This window comes from Elephas maximus, chromosome 3 (genome assembly GCF_024166365.1).
Source record: "Elephas maximus indicus isolate mEleMax1 chromosome 3, mEleMax1 primary haplotype, whole genome shotgun sequence".
Lineage (NCBI taxonomy): Eukaryota > Metazoa > Chordata > Mammalia > Proboscidea > Elephantidae > Elephas > Elephas maximus.
This window is the reverse complement of record NC_064821.1, coordinates 198,720,206-198,741,446: the sequence shown is the minus strand read 5'-3', so window position 1 is coordinate 198,741,446 and position 21,241 is coordinate 198,720,206. Positions and strand designations below refer to the sequence as shown.

Sequence of the window (21,241 nt, the reverse complement as noted above, 5' to 3'; positions counted from 1 at the left end):
CCCTCCAAGTGCCTCAGGACAAACTCTGCTTTCCCAAGGGCCCCCTGTGTCCCAGCCCCAGGGACCTCATCTTTCCAGCTCTCTCCCCTGGCCCTTCTTCCTCTTCAGGACCTCTCCCTTTCCTCCCACCTCTGCCTTGGTGACTGTGAGCTCTTGGTCTACTGTCAGAAAACAGCCATCCCTGGTTCTCCCTTCCCAGGCCCTGCTCCCCGGCTCCCCGGCTCCCCGGCTCCCCGGCTCCAGCATACCCTCCACCACCCGCTTCCCTGCACAAATGGACTAAGGTCATTCACACCCTCCTGAGCCTCCCAGCAGCCCAGCATCCTCCTGCCCAGCCTGTCACAGTGGTGGGAAGGGGGCTGGGAGGGTACCCCCCTCATCTGTGCCCACCTCCACCCAGCTTTCTCTCCTCTGGCTCACCTTGGGCTACTGTGTCCAGGTGTGCATACATAGGGGAGCTGGCTGAGGTGCATGGGGCTGAAATCCAGCCCACGCTCTGCTCCCCGATCCATGCACCCTGGTTTGGGACAGCATCTGTCTGGAGGAAAAGCATGCCTTTTAGGATTTGCATAAAGGCGCTATAGGGGTTAGCGGCAGCCCTGAGTGTACCACCTGTTTGGCAGTCCCCCAATCTATCTCCTGTCTCTATCTGCCACCACCTTCCCATCCAACCCCCTCTAAGTCCACCTTTTTGTTCATCCATCAACTCACAAGCAGATGTGAAGGTCAAAGCACAGACAGGCTGATGTGTTTACCCATCCCTTCCCCTCCGTTCTGAAATCACGACCCCTTCCTTCTACATTGGATCCAACACTCAAGATTGTGAGGGGGCCTCTCCAGCTTTAGTACTTTCCCAGGGACTTTGCCTTCCTCCTCCTCCTCCTCTACCTCCCATATCCAGCTCCCCGAGTACCTGTGTCTGGCCTCCAGCCTGCCGCAGGGGATCTAGAGGAAGCTGGTCACACTTTGGACTCACTCTCTGGGGGCGGCAAGCAGCCATTCTGCTCCTTGTCAGCCCCGGCACCCCCACCCGACCCCTCTCCTGAGCCCTCCTCCTCCACCTTCTCATCCAGCCGGCTGGCGATGGACCAGTAGAGATGGGCATCAAGGCGGGCTGCGGCCTCGGCCAGCTCCCGGGCACTGCACGAGGGTGTGGGCACCTCAAAGGTCTCGTGGAAGCTGGCGTAGTCCACCTCGTAGAAGCCATCCTCCAGGGTCAGCACCGATGTGAAGCGATGGCCCCATAGCACCTCATCCACCAGGTAGGAGCTCCGAGCTTGGCATGTCATTCCTGGGGGCAAGGACATGGGTCAAGGGGGTCCCAGTCCCAGTCCCAGGCTTCCCTCTCCCACTTCTCATTCCACAACCCTATGCCCAGCACCCTGCCTTCTATCCTTTCCCAAGGGCCCCACCCCTTGGCCTAGCCCCTTTTCTCTACTTCCCAGGCCCTACTTTTGCCCAGCTCCCTCTCCTCCATTTGCCTCAACTTCTCTTAACTTCCAGCCCATGCTCCCCTCTCCTCTTCATTGGTGATGTCAGGGATCTGGCCATTTGCTACTGAAAACAGAGAAGCTTAACCTTGAAACTGACCTTATGGACCATCTAGTCCAACTTCCCACTCCTTCAGGACTCCCCACTGACCACCCCTAACAGCCGGCATCCAGCTTCTGCTTCCCCACCTCCCAGGATTGAGAGCTAGTGACCTCACAAGAAGCGCACTCCTTGGTGTGACAGCTGTAATAGTTGGATTGTTCTTTGTTATAAGAACTAAAATCTGATGCCTGTGATTTCCACCCGTTGGTTTCATCCCCTGCCATATGATACCCCTTCAAGTGCCTGAAAAGAGGAGTCTAGGGTTTCCTCACACCTTTTCTTCACCAAGCTGAATATTCCTGGTTCCCTCTACCATCCCTCATTTGAGCTGGTTTCTAAAAATTTTACGTTTTGGATTGCAAACCAGAATGCACCGAGGACCACTTTTAGGACTTTGAGTGTGACAGACTCCAACTGTGGCCTGATCCATGCATAAGAGGAGGCCCAACCCTCTATTCTGGCCCTGATGCTTTAGTTAGTAGGGCCCAAGATGACATTACATAATGGTTTTTGGAAGCTGCATCACATTGCTAGGACATCAAGCCTGTGGCCAACTTCAACCCCCAGTAGCTTTTTCACCAGAGCTCCTCCATGCTGTGCTTGCATAAGTGTTTTTTTAAGCCTAAATGTAGAGTTTTCTATTTATTCCTTTTAAATGTCATCTTGTTGGGTTTGGGCTCATTATTCTTGCCTTTCAACAGCATTCTGAATGCTGACTCTCTCACCCAAAATATTAACCATCCTTCCAGTTTTGTCTCTCTAGAAAAATCAGACAAGCTCCCATTCCTACCTTCTCCATCCCTCCCTCCCCAGCTCTCATTGCCATCTCCCCAGGCAGACAGGCGGATGGGTGCACCCACAGGATGGGGCAGTCTCTTCCTGTCCCAGGGTCTCTCCCCCAGCCCATATTCACCTCAGACAAGGTAGGGGGCAGAAGAGTGAACCTTAGCTAACCAGAGCCTGGTTCTCAGCTCCTTGCCCTGAGACATCTTGGGAACACTGGCATTCTCTGTCACCGTGGTGGAGGCTGGAATAGGAAGCATCCAGTGGGGAAGGGGAAGAAACAGCAGAAGACACTGGGGAGAGAGCAGCTGGGGATCCCAAGGGAAGAGTGGTCTGCACGGGAGTTTCCCTATAAAGAAAGGGGCCTGCCTGTGATACTGGCTAAAAAGAACCGGCAACTGGAGAGAGACAGGGAAAGGAGTGATTAGGAAAGGGGGAAGAGTTGGGGGGAACCTGGAAAAGTGATGGCAGAATGGGGGGCTTTGAGGCAGAGAAGGTGAAGCAGAGGCCCAGATTGCATGCAGTCAGGGAAGGGCTTGAAGGCAGCAGCTTCTCAGAAAGGCCAGCAGGGGGCAACAGAAATTCACCAGTGGCAGGACCGGCAGGGCCCCCTAGTGGGCCTTTGGTTCTCCACCTAAAGTTTCTTTATCCACTTCCCACCTCAAGGTCTCAAATCCCCAAAAATCCCATTTGCTGTCCCTGTACTGGTCTTTTCCTACTTGCTCCCAAAGCCTGCACTGCGTAGGTCTGAATTGGAGGTGTTGAGATCATAAGTGAGTTGTCAGTTTCTTATGGGAAGGGGCTAAAAATGTTAAGATCATCCACTTCCCTTGATAATGGAAGGTTAGATGGATGGGGAAACTGAGGCAGAAATGGAACTAGGTGTCAACCTCTCCCCGAGGTCCAGCCTGGGAATAATTCAGGCCACGGAAAACCCTCACCACCAAATTCCAGGAGCCCAGACTTCTCAGCAAATGAGCAAGGCCCTGAACCTAATTGAACCCCTCAGGGCCACCAAACACCGAGGCCAGACTGCCTGTGTCCAATCCAGGTGCTGCACTTATTAGCTTATGACTGTGGACAACTGACTTAATCTTTCATTGGGCAATTGCCTCTCTGAAAAATGAGCACAAGATAGGGTTGTTTTTAGGATTAAATTAACTCATAGGCATAAAGCGCTTTAGAGCTGTGCAAGTCAGAGTAAGCACTCTATGTTAAGTGACTTTGAGGTGATTTTAGGCTCACAGTGACAGGAGGAATCTTTCTCCCAGAGCCGCTGGGTGGGTTCCAAGCACCAACCTTTAGGTTAGCAGCCGAGCGCTTAACCATTGTGCTACAAGGGCTCCTAAGCACTAAGTGTTAGCTATTATTACTAAAAAAAAAAAAAAAAATCAAACCCACTGCCGTCAAGTCGATTCTGACTCAGGAACAGAGTAGAACTGCACCGTAGAGTTTCCAAGGAGTGCCTGGCGGATTTGAACTGCCGACCTCTTGGTTAGCAGCCGTAGCACTTAACCACTACACCATCAGGGTTCCCGCTATTATTATTAAAAAAAAAAATTATTATTACGCTTCCTTATTTCAAGTGACATCTCTCAGTTCCGGGCCCCAAGTCGGGGTCATTTCGGAGCATTCCTCCGCGATTTCTCTTGGCCCTTTTTTTTTTCTGCTGGGTCCTTTCTGTTCACCCCTCCTTCCAGGTCCTCCATCTCACCTCGACCAGCCTCTCTGTCCACCCCCTCCCCCCGCCCCATGCCCCTCTCCTCGCCCCTGTCTTCCTCGGCCCTGCCCCCAGCCCCGAGTCCGGCTCCCGCCCACCCTTCTCCCCTCCCCGGGCCGGCCCGCACCCGTGGCTTCCACCATGCCCTCGAGGATGACGACGATCTCGAAGTCGTCCCTCTCGAGGGCGCGGCGCGACGCTTCCCAGAAGGGGCTGGCGGCGTCGATCTCGTGGCTGATGACGAGCGGCGAGACGAGGAAGAGGCGGTCGTCGCCCGTGTCGAAGCCCACGCTGAGGTCGGTCTGGTGCAGCGGGATGAACTCGCCCTCCAGCGTCTGGCGCGAGCGGATGAGCTTGGCGCGGATGGAGGCCTCGACGATGTGCGAGGAGCGCAGGTCGCCCACGCGGAACATGAGGCAGAGGCGCCCGTCGCGCAGCGACACCACGGCGTGCGAGGAGAAGACGAGCGTGGCGGCGCGCTTGTTGGGCTGCGAGATCTTGACGAACATGCAGCCCACCATGAAGGCGTTCACCATGGAGCCCAGGATGGCCTGCAGCAGCAGCAGCACGATGCCCTCGGGGCACTGGTCGGTGATGACGCGGTGCCCGTAGCCGATGGTGGTCTCCGTCTCGATGGAGAAGAGGAAGGCGGCCACGAAGCCGTTGAGGTTGTTGACGCACGGCGTCCACGCCGTGTCCTCCAGGTGCTCCAGGTCGCCGCGGCCGTAGGCGATCAGCCACCAGATGGCGCCGAAGAAGAGCCAGGTGAGCGCGTAGGCCAGCACGAAGAAGAGCAGACTGAGGCGCCACTGCAGGTCCACCAGCGTGGTGAAGAGGTCGGTCAGGTAGCGGTAGGTCTCGCGCACGTTGCCCTGCTGCACGTTGCACCGGCCGTCCTTCTCCACGTAGCGCTGCCGGCCGCGGCGGCGCGGCGGCTCCTCCGGCCCCGGCGAGAAGGCCGCGTTCTCCTGCGCCATGGCGGCCGCGTCAGGGCGAGCGTCGCGGGCGCTGGGGGCGCGCTGGGGGCCCGGGCTGCCGCCACGCGGGGCCCCTCCCGCGGCGCCTCGGCGGCGCCGGGGGTCCTGGAGGAGCTTAATAAAGGTTTGCGGAGTTAGTCAGCCCGCCGGACAGGAGGGCCCTGAGCGGGCTCACTCTGCCTCTGTGAGCCTCAACTTCCGCTCCCGTAGAATGGGAATAATAGGTACAACTCTAGCTGCCCCTCTATCTCAGAAACTTGTGAGGCTCAAAGGGGTAATGTATATGAATTGGGTAGCGCTATGCAAGTTCGATTGTTCTTTTCAGGAGATGGAGGTACCGGAGATCTGGATCCCACCACCTCTAAAAGGCCCAGATAGCGAGGGAGTTTCCCGAAGTCCTTCGACCCTGGATTCCTTGGGGGCAGAGGCTTAATCTCCTGTGTGTAGAGCCCTCCCTGCCCTAAAGACTTCCCCCACCCCTTCCCTGCCTACTGTCCGTGCAGCCCCCTAATCCCTGTTCTCCACAGTTCAAACCAACGGTCTAAACTGGCTCTTCTGAGGTTGACCCCAAGATTATACACTGAACATCTTCCCCACTCCCCCTCCCTCACCTCACGCACTCCACTCCTCTTCCCTCAGTCTTCCTTCTCTCAACAAGCTTACAAAAGGGAAAGAACTGGAGGTCGTAGAAAATAAGTGAAAAATCTCCAGTGGGCAAGGTTCGGACATTCCTGCATTAGCAAATTCCCATTGGGCATCCTCCCTGAGGCCTAACCATGATCACTGCTGCAGTCATCAGCCCCATTTCCCAGGTTCTTTCCTCTATGGCCACAGCCCTGGCCTGAGATTGGGGAGAGGGACTGGAGGGCCTGAGAGCAACAAAGTCAGCCAGGGGGAAGGGAGCACAAAGTTCACCCAGAAAACCAAACCCGTTGTCATTGAGTTGGTTCAGACTCATAGTGACCCTACAGAACAGAGTAGAACTGCCCCATAGAGTTTCCAAGGAGCGCCTGGTGGATTTGAACTGCCAACCTTTTGATTAGCAGCCGTAGCACTTAACCACTACACCACCAGGGTTCACCCAGAGTTAGGTTTAAACCCCTCTAGTACAGTACCCTGCTCTGCCTTGAGAGATAATAAACCTGATCAAGTGAAGCACTAAGCACCCACGTTTACTTCCCCACCCCCTCCAGCTCTTTTCCTCCTGGCCTCCTACTTCCCATTGACTATCCTAACATCAGCTCCCTCCCACCCGCCATATGCCCCAAAGCCCACGTTCAAATCCAAGCCCACCTGAATTTGTTTTAAATTCTTCCCCCTGAGTATCTCTCTGAGCTGCAATCTGTTCTGAGAGAGGCTGAAAGCCCTTCCCTAGGCACCAGGGGGCTCTAGGAAGTATGGACCATACAAAGAAAGGTCTAGAATAAGGATTTCCGGACTCTTCGACCTTCCTTTCTCCCCGCTGGGAATTGCCCTTCCTCTCTTCTCCCAATCCGAGGGCCTGACTAGGGGTGGGGGAGCGACATAAGGATCACAGATGGTCTGGATGTTTCACCAGGTCCTGGGGAGAAACTGCCTGAATATGGAACTCCAAAGCCAGCATTCTAGCACTTAAGTACTGGAGTAAGGTGCTCCGTAGCCAGACCTTTGGGACGTGTGTATTGGGGTAGAGGGCAAGAGGAGAAACTAGAGAAGACTAGGAGTTTAGGAACTCTCCCCCCGCCCCACCGCTGTCAAATTTATTTTCCAGGAGGAGTCGGGGACACAGAGTCCAGTCGACCTATTGCAGTGGTAGATTAGGGTCTTCCCCTCCCCCAACAATGGACCTCCTTTTCCCTCCCAGCAGCTCAGGACTTGGGGAAATGATCTCTAAGCACTGACTGGCCCAGAGGCCCCAAGTCGTGCAGAAAAGTACCAGGGTCCCTCTCAGCTTCAGACTCAGGTGGGCTTCCACATGTTCTCTCAGGGTCTTAGGTAATCTGATCCCCAGCCTGCCTGCTGAGACTCTGCCCAGGGGTCGGAATGGAACCCTGGCATCTGATAACCCCAGAACTCTCTTTCTCTTCATTGCTGCAGGGATTTGGGTGACCCTTATTCCAATTGTGTCCCATCTCCTATATTGGACGGGGGCTGCATTTTTTCTTAATGGGAAAGGAAAGATACGAAATTGTTGCCTCTTTTCCAGGATCTTTTTTTTCCAGGATCAAGGACTCAATTTTGGCATCTTCCCTCCAAAGATTCCAGTTGCTCCAGCCTACTCCTCATGTCTTGTGCATGCAGTGACCCCCTTCTGGAGACCCCACTACCACATTCTCCTGGGCCTCTCTCCCTCCCCCTGGAGAGAGTGCTGGGCAGCAAGGGGGGAAATTTTCTGGGAAGGGATCTGGTGAAAACTCCCTCAGGAACCAGCTCTTCCCAAACCCCCTCTTGCCTTGGAAATGGGGGCCTAAACCGCAAGTTCCCCGCAACTCAACTCACAGCACGTGGAGAGGAGTGTAGCCGGCAGCAGAGACCCCTGGGGGATGGCGTCCATGCCCCTGACACAGCCCCACTCCTGGGCTCCCTTGGAGGGTGGGAGCCAGAGACACTGATCTTTCTCCTAAATGTAGCAGCAGCTCTGACTAGGACTTGCTATCTGTGTCATCCCTGCTTCCCAGGCTCCCCTGCTCCTCTCCCGTTTCCACAGCAACCAGTCTGGCGACAGCTCCACAGCATACCCTCCCTTCCCCAGTCCTGGGTACCACTAGAAGCTGATCCACACGCCAGAGCTATTTTTAGCCAAACTCCCCCTTCCTGGACAACTCAGAGTTTGCCTCCTCACCCCCTCAGGAAAAAAAGAAGAAGGAGGAGGAAAACAAAACCTGGCGTGCTGACTCTTTACTAAGAAGCTCCTTGCCCTGGGCAAAAACAGGCCCTAGTGGGTTTAGGAATAAGGAGTTTGGTTTCCTGGGGATTCAGGGACCCATCTGGAAGCTGGCAGTTCATCACCCCCAACAGGAGACTCTGGGTGCAGGTGCTGCTCCTGGGCCAGGTCAACCATCACAGTCTACATGTTTGGAGATACCACACTGGCCCAGAAGGAGGTAGCTAGAAAGAAGAGACCCATGTGAAGAAGGGAGGTGAAATTGTTGCCTCTATCCGGGAGAAAGGACCAGGGATCCTATCTAAGTCACTGATTAGGAATGTCACTTCACTTCCCTGAGCCACAGTTGTTCAATCTATCACAGGGTGTCCCATAAAAACCGTTGCCGTTGAGCTGATTCCAACTCATAGCAACCCTATAGGACAGAGTAGAACTGCCTCGTATGGTTTCCAAGGAGCACCTGGTAGTTTTGAACTGCCAGCCTTTTGGTTAGCAGTTGTAGCTCTTAACCACTACACCAGCAGGGTTTCCAATCACAGGGTGTGGGTATGTGCAAATAGTTCTTCCTGCTTAGCTTACTTCACAGGGCATGCAGATCAAATGAGCCAAGATAAACAGAAGGGCTTTGAAATGTATTTTGTTAATAGCAAAAAGTCTAGAGACAACCCAAATGTCCGACAGAGGGAAAAGCCTAGGCTAGGGCTTATTAACTATTCATTCAGCAAACTCTTATGGAACCTAGCCAAATGGCAGGCCATGTGCTAGGTGAAGGTGGTTACAGAAAGGAATGAGACAGCCATTGCCCATGAGGGGCTCATGGTCTAATGGGGGAGAAAGATACATAATACTAATAATAATTTATTGAGTATTAGCTATGAACTAGACACATAGCTCATTTAATCTCCATGACAACTCTATAAAATAGGCATTATTCCCATTTATAGATGAGGAAAGGAAAACTGAGCATACATAGCTAAGTGACTTACCAAACGTCCCTGGCATTAGGCAGGGATAGGAGTGGAACTCACACGTCTGTATCACTCCACAGGTTCTTTGCACAGTGATACTACCTCAGTAATATAACGTCTGTGATGTATCAATAAAATAGGTTACTGGGGGGGGGTAACATCATTAAAATGACTGTGTTCATGTATGTAAATGTGTATATTGACACACTGTTAAATTTAAAAAATCAGAACATAAAAATATTCTTATAAAAATATTTAGAAGTGTATAGAAATATCTGCAAGAGCACTCATAAAAATTTTGAAAGAAAGTTGGAGAAACGGAAATATTAAATGCTTATTTTTCCCTGGGGAAGTAATATGAATACAAGGTGTTGTTACTATCAGTATTATTATACCCAACAGGACTTACTGGATTCCCTAAAGTTGGACCACGAAGATAAGCGCTAAGGGAGCAGGAATAAGTAGAAAGGGACACTGGAGAATTAAAAGGTCCTGGGACGAACTGGTGAGGTGGGAAAGGCAGTGCTGAGAGTATAATCTCGGGAAGTGATGACCTGGGTTCAAATTCCAACTCTGTTTGATTTTGAGCAAGTGACTCGACCTCTCTCAATCTTAGTTTCTTCATCTAAAAAATGAGAATAAGCATATTATCCATTTGTTGGATAATATGTCTGGCACATGGTAAGTACCAGTAGTTTCCTGTTTATATCATACGGGAGTTAGAACAAAGAACACTTACAACAGGCTTTTTTTTGGTTGTTCCTCTTATGGTTAATCATATGTACTACATACAGTGTCGCAGTGCGCAGTTTGCTGATGTAGTCGTTCTCATGTCAACCCACAAAGATAAATAAAGATCGGGTTAGTAAAGACACTGAATATAAAAGGCAATAATAATGAAAGCTAAAAAAAAAAAAGCGTTCGACTTACATCAGAACCGACTTAACCACAGAGTCATCGGAACGGAACCAGCTGTAAATTGGGGACTACCTGTACTCAGTAAATGCAAGCTGTCATCTTCCTCTCCCTCCTCCTCCTCACCATGGTCTTGCCAGGAATCTCCTGAAAGTCCCACCCCGAGTGCGCTTTCTTTGTTCTAGCACCACCCAGTAAGACCTGCAGGGGGCGCTCCTGGTACACTGCCCTCCTCTCTCCAGCCTTCTTGTCCGTGTTCCTTCTTGTTCCAAGTGGAAATATCGAGTTTTCAGCCCGAGATTGGCATCAGGAGGGCTGTTAAAGCCCCAGTCAACATCCCCGTCTCCTGGGCCTGGCCCTGTCACCCGAGCCTGGGGATTGCTAGCCTGCCCTTCTCTGTCCTGCCAAGCAGCCGCTCATGTTGGTTCCACTGTGCCAGGAGGTCAGAGAAGAGAAACCAAATTCCCCGGCAAGAACGTATTTGCATAGAGCTGGCCCCATTTCCTGGAGGGGGAATCACAGGGCTGGCAGGGCCTTCCAGAAGGTGTTCTCAGCCAGCCCCCGTCTCAGTCCAGACTGCCCTTGAACCGAGCCTTGCTGACAAGGAGGAAGACCACCCCCCCCTCGCTTGCTATACTAATCCTTCAAGTCTTAGACTTCACCCTGTTACCTTGTTTATCATGGAGCTTGAACGGCGGCGGGGGCGGGAGGGGGGTGACGACAACAATTCTTAGGTACCAAAAATAAACCAAAACCTGTTGCCATCCAGTCGGTTCTGACTTATAGCGACCCTACAGGACAGAGTAGGACTGCCCCATAGGGTTTCCAAGGAGCACCTGGTGGATTTGAACTACCCACCTTTTGGTTAGCAGCTGTAGCTCCTAACCATTACATCACCAGGGTTTCCTCTTCGGTGCCAGGATACAGAAAATAGGTAAGATCCTCGCTTTCAGGTCTTAATGGGAGAAAGAAAGTAAATTTACAAAGAATCAACATAAATGTCAGTACAGTTGTGATGACGGGAGATTGGGGCTGGGATTGGAGAATGTTGAGGGCAGGAGGGGCCCAGCTGAGACCATTCCTGGCCTGTAAAGTACCTCGGTACAAAGTAGAAAAAGGAGCCCCCTCTGGGCTGATGCATTCATTCCTTGTGGACATAGCTTGGAGAGCAGGTGATACCTTTGGGCAAAAAAGTTCTTCTCCAGTAGACATAACACTGAGCCAGGGTGCAAGGATTGGCTGCAGTTCAGTCCTCAACTGGCCCCCTCAGTGGATGCCTTTGTGCAGTACACAATCTGTACAACTGTATGTGGCAGTCCTGGGATCAGCAAATCCGGGAAGGCTTCTGTCTTAGGTGCTGCTTTAACAAACAGAAATTTATTCTCTCACAGCTTAGGAGGCTGGAAGTCCAAATTCAAGGTGTCAACTCCAGGGGGAAGGCCTTTTCTCTCTGTCGGCTCTGGTGAAAAGTCCTTGTCGTCAATGTTCCCCGGTCTAGGAGCTTTCCAGCTCAGGAGCCCCGGGTCCAAAGACACGCACTCCTGGCTCTTCTTGTTTGGTGGTAATGAGGTCCCTCTGTCGGTCTGCTTGCTTCTCTCTTTTCTATCTCAAAAGAGATTGACTCAGGATACAACCTAATCTTGTAGATTGAGTCCTGTCATTAACATAACTGCCTCTGATCCTGCCTCGCTAACATCATATTGTTGTTAAGTGCTGTCAAATTGGTTCAGACTCACAGCGACCCTATGTAGTCCTGTGCCATCCTCATGATTGTTGTTATGCTTGAGCCAGTGTTGCGGCTACTTGACAATCCATCTTGTTGAGGGTCTTGCTCTTTTTTGCTGACCCTCCTTATTTTGAGTCGTGCCACATCAGCAAACGAAGGCCCTGAAAGCTTGACTCCATCCATGTCATTAAGATCTGCTCTACTTTGAGGAGGCAGCCCTTCCTCAGTCATATATTGAGTGCCTTCCAATCTGAGGGGCTCATCTCCCAGCACCACATCAGACAGTGCTCTGCTGCTAATCGTAATGTTTTCACTGGCTAATTTTTTTCAGAAGTAGACCATCAGGTCCTTCTTCCTAGTCTGTCTTAGTCTGGAAGTTCAGCTGAAACCTGCCCACCACAGGTGACCCTGCTGGTATTTGAATACCGCTGGCATAGCTTCCAGCATCACAGCAACATGCAAGCCCTATTAATGTCATAGAGGTAGTATTTCCAACACATAGGAAAATCACATCAGATGACAAAATGGTGGACAATCATACAGTACTGGGAATCATGGCCTAGCCAAGTTGACACCCATTTTTGGGGAACACAATTCAATCCATAACTGCTTCTTGGGCAAAAGCTTGGAGATAGGAAAGAAAGCATGATGCAGAAGACAGGAGATGGTTGAGGATATGAGCTTAATGGAGCAGGGAAGTAACCTGGTAGGTTATCTAACAGCTTATGTCAATTCAAGAGAGAAGGAGCCTTACAAAACTTGGAGCAGAGGTGAAATATGGTTGAAGCAGTGGATGCGTGACAAAGGACCATAGCTGGAGATTAGAGTGATATGGGATGGAGGCAGAGCACTGCTCTAGGACAGACAGAGCACCAGCGGGGCTCCTGAGGCTGAGGAGCTTGTGGGCCTGCTGGCTGTCTTCAGCACAGCAAGAGGATCAGAAGCCTGTTCAGTCTTGCTTTACAGGAAGGGTGGAGATAGACTGGGATTTAAATGTCATATGGCATTTAGAGGACCAGTCTTAACCCTCCTTTCACAAGTAAGGAACGGGTCCTGAGAGAAAGGCCAGGAGGAAGACCCACACTTCCTGACTCCTGGTCCCTGGTCATTTCTTCATTCCATGTTGCCTCCTTCCTACCAAAGTATATTGGGTGTTGATGGAATTTGTATCACTTGGACCCAATTAGAAAGGTACTAGAGGAGATACCTAGTTAAAGAGATGATTTATTTATTATTTAAAGGAAAGAGTCCTGTAGTAGTGATGTGATTAATTGCCCTTAACTTATTTGTCTTATAAATGTGGGTTCCTGTACATTACATTTACTTAAAGGAGGTGATATACCTAAATAATGATCCATTAGTGACTGAGGGATGTAGCTCAATTCCTCCTTTGGGTTTCTTTTCTGTGGCCTGAATTATTCAGCTATTGGGGGTCACACTACTAATGGAATTTGTTTAGCTCTGTGGGTCCTGAACGCCGAAATTGCACTTGGAATCTTGTGGTGGAACAAGTCAGTGTCTATTCTTTGCAGACAACTCTTCTGACTTGTTATGATAAGTGTTGCCTACTGGGAACCTCTCCCACACTTCCTGATCCAAAGTTTTCTTCATCCTTTTAGTCCACACCTGCTTTTCCCAGCAGAACCCCCTCATGGTGCCCTCTTGTGGATTCTCCCTCAAAACCAGTGGCTTGCCCCTACTCTCTCCCTCTGTTGCTCTGAGGGCGTCCCTAACCCGCTGGGAATGAGGCAAAAGAGAAGAGGTCAAATTTGGAAGGAGTGAGTCTAAAAGGAGCAATCAAGGAGATAAAGACATAACTTCCCCAAGTGAGAGGAGAGAGGATTCCCCCTGTCACTGTGTATGGTGTACATTGAACACGGTAGCTGTAGCAGATTTTTCATATCAACGTATGCTCAGAGGTCAAGTCAGATTATGTTTAACCACAAATTGCTGTCGATCCAACTCCAACTCATGACAATTCTAGGTGTGTCATTCTAGTATTACTCCGAGAAAAGTTTGGAATCAATCACACATGTATTCAAATCCCAACTCTAACACTTTCTAGCAATGTTACCATAGGCAAACCACTCTTAACCTCTCTGAACCTCTGTGTCTCCATCTCAGGTAATGTATCTACCTTGCATAGTAAACACTCACAACTGTTAGTTTCCCATGCCCCTTATCACTGATTCAGTTTTGAGCTCCTACTGACTGTTTTAGGGCTTCCTTTGTGTAAAAAAATTTTAAGGTATAGAAGTGACATTTGATACGTAAAAAGGAATATACATGATAGGAATATGTGTATATGTTATAAAGCGTGACTGAAAAACAAAAACTCAATTTAAATCACTCTTGTAAATTAAACTAGAGGAGTTTGGTGGTACAGTGGTTAAGAGCTATGGCTGCTAACCAAAAGGTTGGAGTTCGAATCCACCAGCCACTCTTTGGAAACCCTGTGGGGCAGTTCTACTCTGCCCTGTAGGATCACCTGGAATCGATTAGACAGCAATGGGTTTGGTTTTTTTTTTTTTTTAAACTAGAACATTATGGTGTCGTTGAAGCCGTCTGTGTACTTGTCCACAGCCCCATACCTGTGCTGTTCCAGAACTTTGAAACTCTTTCTAATTGCCCAGTCCCACCCCAGCCTGATTTGGAGTAGGTGACCACTTCTGCTCTACAGAAGAGGTGAGACCCATCTGGCAGAAACTTCTCCAGAGACTTTCTCCTTCACCTCAGGATGTCTTTTTCTGCTCCTGCCCTTTGATTCTTTTTACCCCTCCTCTTTCAGAGGAGTACCCTAAGCGTCAGAGAGTCTGAACTGTGACCAGTAAGCAAAGGACCCCTGTTTGGGGTGCTGATACAAGGGCATGGGGATTAACATACTGCAAATAGGCTGCTTGTTCTTTGAGACTGAGGAGAAGGTGAAGGGTGAATGCAAGGTCCTAGGCTGGAGTATGAAAAACGACATCCTAAACCAAAAACGAAACCCATTGCCATCATGTTGATTCCAACTCATAGCGACTCTATAGGACAGAGTAGAACTGCCCCATAGGGTTTCCAAGAAGCACCTGGGAGATTCTAACTGCCAACCTTTCGGTTAGCAGCCATGGCTCTTAATCACTACGCCACCAGGGCTCCAATCACATCTGAGAGAGATGTAATATGGGGGCAGTATTTGTTCAGTGGTAGAATTCTCACCTCCCATCAGGGTGATCTGTGTTCGGTTCCTGGCCAATTCCCCTCCTGCACAGCCACCACCCATCTCTCACTGGAGGCTTGTGTGTTGCTATGGTAATGAACAGGTTTCAGGACAGCTTCCACACTCAGATAGACTAGAAAGAAAGGCCTGGTGATTTACTTCTGAAAATCAAGCAGTGAAAACTCTGTAGATCACAATGGTCAGATTCACAACTGATCATGGGGATAGCGTAGGACCAGGCAGTGTTTTGTTCTGTTATGCATGGGGTTCCTATGATTTGGGGGCCTACTCGATGGCAGCTAACAACAAAGAGAAGTAACAAAGGGAGATTCCATAGAATTTCGTGGCTTAATTGACATGAAGAGGACTTGAAGCACTTACTAATGAAGACCAAAGACCACAGCCTTCGGTATGGATTGCACCTCAACATAAAGAAAACAAAAATCCTCACAACTGTACCAGTGAGCAACATCATGATAAACGGAGAAAAGATTGAAGTTGTCAAGGGTTTCATTTTACTTGGATCCACAATCAACAGCCACAGAAGCAGCAGTCAAGAAATCAAAAGATGCATTGTGTCGGGCAAATCTGCTGCAAAGGACCTCTTCAAAGTGTTGAAGAGCAAAGATGTCACCCTGAAGACTAAGGTGTGCCTGACCCAAGCCATGGTATTTTCAATCACATCATATGCATGTGAAAGCTGGACAATGAATAAGGAAGACCAAAGAAGAGTTGACACCTTTGAACTGTGGTGTTGGCGAAGAATATTGAATATACCATGGACTGCCAAAAGAACGAACAAATCTGTCTTGGAAGAAGTGTGCCCAGAATGTTCCTTAGAGGCAAGGATGGCGAGACTGTGTCTTACATACTTTGGACATGTTGTCATGAGGGATCAGTCCCTGGAGAAGGACATCATGCTTGGCAGAGTACAGGGTCAGCGGAAAAGAGGAAGACTCTCAAGTAGGTGGATTGACACAGTGGGTGCAACAGTGAGCTCAAGCATAACAACGATTGTAAGGATGGCGGCACAGGACCGGGCAGTGTTTTGTTCTGTTGTGCATGGGGTCGCTATGAGTCGGAACCGACTCTACGGCACCTAACAACAACAACAGTTGACGTGCCAATTAGTGGAAGGGTGAAAAGTAAAGACAGCTTTTAGTTTTTAGTCCAATAGACCAGGAGAACACTCATAGAAATAAAGGAAGTCAAGAGCACTCCCAGCCTTGGGGAGGAAGATAATAAATTAAGATTGGGACTGTTAAGTTAGAGTGGAAATTCCCTTCAGGCAACTGAAGCTGTGGAAGTGGAGCTCCAAAGAGCGTCTAGGACTAATGATGAGATTTGGGCATCACTCAGAGGTAATAGTTGGAGCTATGGAAGTGATGAAGGCTCAAGGAACAAGACACAGAAAGAGACTGAACCTTGGGCAGTAGAGGAGGAAGCGGCTGGAAGTTTGAGTGTGTAAGGGTAGTGGAAGGAGATGAAGCTGAAATGGCATTGGGTCCAGGTCATGACCAGTCTTCTGTTCCGTGGTAAGGAACATGAACTTGACTTATAGACAATGGGCAGCCACTGAAGACTTTTAAACACAGCCAGATTTGTGTTTCAGAGAAATACTACATATGGGTGTTTAATAATTTTTAAATGAAGGAATTTGTGATCTGAAGGATTGTTAGAGTAGAGAAGACCGGAGGTAGGATAAGTACTTAGGAGGCTGCTGCAGTAATCCTGGTGGGAGTGAGCGGATGGTGTCCTAGACCACAGCAATGGCAATGGGACAGGGAGGACGGGAGCAGCATTAGGTTGTTTAGAAAGGAGATATATTTATTAGATAAAAGAGATGAGATGAGGAAGGATTAAGACTTCTAGGATGGCCACCATGTTTCTGGTTGAATGATGACGGTGTATTAACTGTGGTAGACAATAAATGAAGAAGAGCACTTTTGTGAGCAAGATTACATGTTGAGTTTGAAATGAACATCTGGGTGGGCTGAAGAAATTGACACATGGGTGGTAGTTGAGACCAAATGCTTGGACAACAATTTTTTTTAAATAAAAAGTGCACTATAAATTCTTATGAATGAATGCATGAGTCATGGTTCTTTGGTTTCTCATCTGTGGTGTCCTCATGTTTATTTTGGAGTTTCCCCCAGAGACTCCAAATCCTTCTCTAGCTCAGAATGACAAGACTGTGCACCACCCCCTCTTAGGGATCTCTTAGATACCTTATTACTAATATCTTAGCTCTCATACCAGTCTTCCTCAGGGCATTTTACCTACCCCTTCACTCTCCTAGCCTTAGGAAGAGGGGGTATTAGGATTTTGAAGAAAAAAGCTGGGAAATAGTTTTTACATACATTGATCCAAGCTATTGTATTTATCTCTTTCCTAAATAAAGTTAGTAAAAGAGTAGCCTATACCTACTAACATTTCCTCACTCTCTAACAGTAACCCCTTGTAATCTGTCTCCCACTTTGATTACTCTTTGGAAGCTGCTCTCAAATGTCACTAGTGACTTTCTCATTGCCAAATCCAATGCCTCCTCCCTGTCTCTCCCTCTCTCTGCACCTTCTGACACTGTTAGAATCTCCTCCTTAACAGTCTCTCTTACTTGACTCTTAGGATTCCCACTCTCTGTCTTTCTCCTGCCTAAGTGCAGGCATCCCTCACTCTCTCTGCCCTGCTCTCTTCTCTCCTGTGTACACAGTCTTCTTCGGGAGCTCCCCTTCTCTCCTGGCTTCCACTCATCTACCCTGGCAGCAGTTACCTCCTTGTCTCTCTAGTCCTCACCTCTCTCCATATCTCACAGCCCGTATTCCCAGCTCTGGACTTATCATCCCCTGTATCTCCCTCAGTCACCTCGCCAGGCTGGCTCCTTCTCTGGGCTTCCCTGTCCCATTAATGACCTCTCAGTTCTCCTCACCAAACTCGAGACCCTAGTGTGATCTCTGAAGTCTCCCTCTCTTGCTCATCATGTCAAATTGGCCCCAACCTTTTTTGTTTTCTTTTGATTTTTCTACAATCTCTGCAACCCATTTGTGCTAATTTCCACTGTTAGCACCCTGGTTTGGGCTCTCACATCCATGCCTGAATTATTGCAACTTCTTTCTATCTAGTCCACTTGCTCGCTAGTTTTCCTTGATTGAAACCATCTTGCTCACCTCCAGATAAATCTTCCTAAAATTCTGCTATGGGTTTGTCTCCCGCTGCCCAAGAACCTTCAGTTGCTCTCCATTGCTTACAAAAACTCAAGGCTCACTGTGAACAGGCACAGCTTTATATTTACCCCAGGTCTTCCCCACCACACAAACGCTACACCTATGGCGTCTTACCTTTAGCCCACACCCCCCCAACCTCCTCAAAATCAGGGTTCTCTGAAATGCACATTTACCCATCTTCTGATTTTTAGAACTAATGAAGTTAAAATGTCAAGTTTCTTTGCATTCCCCCTCTGAATTTGTATCAACTCACTATGGTAATACAGCTTATTGGTTAGTAGTTATATACCTATGATGAACAAAAATGGGGGACATAATTATTTTCTTCTGTAATAAATGCCAAGGATAGGAAGGAGATGGTGGATAAAAACCTCTCAAAACATGGATTCAAATAATGAAAGAAGTCCTTGGTGATGAAAAGGTTGAGACCCACCACCTTCTGCTCTGGTCCAATGGAACAGTTTGCTGCCCTTTCCCAAGCAGACTTGTAGTTTCATGTTCCCCGTGACTTGGCTTAGGCAGTTCCCTCCGCCTTAAATGCCCTCCCCACAGCCTCCCAGTACCTGAATCCTCTGCACCCCTTAGGGCCCTTACCAGAGGCCACCTCTTTCCTCCCATATCTGCCAGGATCCCCCTGAGTAGAGTGAGCTTTCCCTTTCTGCAGCCTCCAGCACCTCCGTGTGCTGACCTCCTCTTATCGGTCTTATCCCGAGGAAGCCGCTGCAGGCAAGGATGCTGTTCTGTGCAGTTCGCACCTGAGATTTAGGAAACAGTGACCAGCACGGCAAATGCGCTGAAGGATACAGCTCTGTAGCTCCCCCCACCCCCCACCTGGCCAGCCCAGCCCCAGTCCGCCCCAATACCCCCCCGGCAGGCACTGCCCCAGTAAGGGCCGCAGGGCCCGTCTTGAACTGATTGACACCCTGTTAACTCGGCCCCAGTCCCGTCCCGCCTGCCTCCCACTCGTCTTCTCCAGCTCCGACAGGACTGCCTGGCTTTTCTTCCTTCTTTCTTCCCTTGTTGTCAACTCAGTTGCTATCGCGTCGCGTATCGTCTTTTCGTCTCTCTTTCTCCCTGAGTCTGTCTGGGTCTCTGTCTTTGGGTGTTTCTCTCGGTCCTGTGTCTCCAAGGGTCTAGGTCTCCCCTTCCTTGCTCCCTGCGCCCCGCCCCCTGCCCAGCCCTCCAATCCCGGCGGCTCGGGCCTGGCGCTCCACTCTGCCATTGGCTGGTCCCGAGACCCCCGCCCCCGCCCACCCAGCCCCCCTCCCGGCCCCTCCATTCACTCAAAGTTTGGCTCCGGCGCTGCGGAGGGAGGGGGCGGCCCGGCCCAGTCCAGCTCTGCCCCCGACCCGCCCGACCCCGGCCCCGGCCCCGGCCCCCGGACCAGCCCTTATCTGATCCCAGCTCCAGGTTTAAGAGTTCTGGCCCTGCCCGTCGCACAGCTCCGTTCCTTACTCCTGCCCGTCCCCTCCGTCCGTCGGCCCTGCTGCCCCGCTGCCCATCTGAGGGGCCACTCTATCCCAGACCTAAGGTAAGACGCTGGCACTGATGGAGTGCTGCCACCCCGTGGGGGTCCTGTCCACCTCGAGACATCAGGGCCCCCAGCGCCTTGGTCCATACCCTGACTTGCTTCGGCGGTATTGTCCCGGTTCCCCGAGCTCCCGCCTTGGGCAGCCCCATCTGACCCTCCTGGGAAGGGCTCCCCACGAAGGGCACTTTACCCAAGCTGGTCACATCAGCCTTCTAGGCTAAGGAAGGGGCTTCCCTGATGCCTCCTCCCAGTGGGCAGACTTGTTTATTGCCTCACAGCTCCCCCAGCTAAGAGTGACCACGGCACATACCTAGGCTTTCCCCACAAGGGACCTCAGGCGGCACCCCCTCCTCCCAGGATCACCAGGTTACTCCCACTCCCGTGCACAGCTCCTTCCCCTCACCACACAGTGACACACACTGTCACTCACAGATCACTCGTTTGCCCGGGGAGAAAAACATGTACTCACCATACCGCTTTGACTAGGAAGGCGCAGTACCTGGCCTGTCCCGGACCCCTGCCCACTCAGTCCCTTTCCTCTGTTCTGACTTGGCGCCGACTTCAAGACCCTCCCTCCCGGTTAACCCCTCCTCCAGCTGTTTCACACCCAGATTCCCTAGGAGGGAAGGATCCTGGTAAGAAGGGCAAATTGAGTTCTATAACATTCACCCTCTAGACAGATATTTCCCCCTTTCCATTCCACCCCTCCCTTCACCAGGAACTAACCAAGGGCACCTGTGTGAGAAAACAGATGAAGGTTGGAACTCCCTGATTAGGGGGGAGGGAGCTGAACGCCAGGTTGGGTAGAAGGACAAAACTGGGAGAACGTGGGAGAGGGGCTTTTGGTATCTTGAGATTTCATCCCAGTAAATGAAATGTCCCAGGCAGGGTGATGCAGATAGGAACACAGGAGTGGTGAAGCCGGGACAAATTTGTACCCGAATTTAAGGCCAGGCCTGAAAGCCTGACTATATTGTTATCAATACAAATTCTAACTAAAGATTTTTGGCTAGCCTGCCCTTGCTATGGTGTTTGAATTTTTTCCCCCTACTGGGACTGCTTTTGGCAGTCCTGAGAGGCAGGGGTACGATGATGGGAGATGTAGTGCCCTTCTGTGAGGGGTGCACCTGGGTGGGGTGCTGAGGAGGGCTGCATTGGGTATCAAGATCAAGGCCCAGGAGATGGCCAGTAACTGCTACTGAGTTTCCTTCAGCCTCCTGTTGAAACCTTCTCCCTAATCTCCAAGGAGTTCCAAACACGTTCCTGACATAATGATGGGCGCCATCGCATGCCGAGGGGTTGGGCTTGTTAATTCCTCAAGGTGTAGGTGGGGACCAAGTCTAGAAGGAACCAGGTGTCCTGGCTCAGAGCTGGCTCTTGAAAAAGCAGAGAGAGGGAAGGCATCATGCCAGGGAGAGGGGCTAAGGCTGGTTTGCAGCGGCAGTAGGCATGGCCCAGGCAGTGCCAATTCCCTCCCCCCCCAGTCGTTTGGTGGTGGTAGTGAGGGAAAGAGGGAGGGGGTGTTGGGGGTGATCTAGGCTGGTCCAGCCTCCCAAAGCCCTTGCCAACCTGGGTCCTGAAAGGAGCTGCTGTTTTCTGAGCCATCTCCCCACTTCCCCACCCCGGAGCCTGAGCAGCCAACTTGTCTCAGTGGATATCAAATGGCAATGACTCCACTGAATTTGTGTGTGTCAGGGGGATGAGGGGGGAGAAGGGATGGCAGGGGTATGGTCCCATTCCTTCTG

General features: G+C 50.5%; 2 protein-coding genes across 7 annotated transcripts in view; one reads left to right on the top strand and one right to left on the bottom strand.

Annotated features, from left to right (window-relative positions):
- Positions 1-218: 218 nt before the first annotated feature.
- Positions 219-21,241, bottom strand: part of KCNJ9 (potassium inwardly rectifying channel subfamily J member 9) — a 63,864-nt gene continuing 42,841 nt past the window's right edge. For 5 of the 6 annotated variants that reach the window (XM_049880950.1, XM_049880947.1, XM_049880948.1 and 2 more), the window contains 2 exons: positions 4,224-5,187; positions 219-1,291 (listed from right to left, as the gene is read on the bottom strand). In XM_049880950.1, the coding sequence (XP_049736907.1) occupies positions 960-1,291; positions 4,224-5,187 (1,296 nt within the window). In that variant the 3' untranslated portion in view covers positions 219-959. Of the gene's footprint in view, positions 1,292-4,223; positions 5,188-7,551; positions 7,685-21,241 lie in introns of those variants that run through there. The other variant, XM_049880953.1, reaches the window with a different exon arrangement.
- KCNJ10 (potassium inwardly rectifying channel subfamily J member 10) overlaps positions 19,318-21,241 on the top strand; it is a 34,485-nt gene continuing 32,561 nt past the window's right edge. Inside the window, exon 1 of the mRNA XM_049880954.1 lies at positions 19,318-19,496. The gene's annotated coding sequence lies outside the window, so the exon portion shown is untranslated. The remainder of the gene's footprint in view (positions 19,497-21,241) is intronic.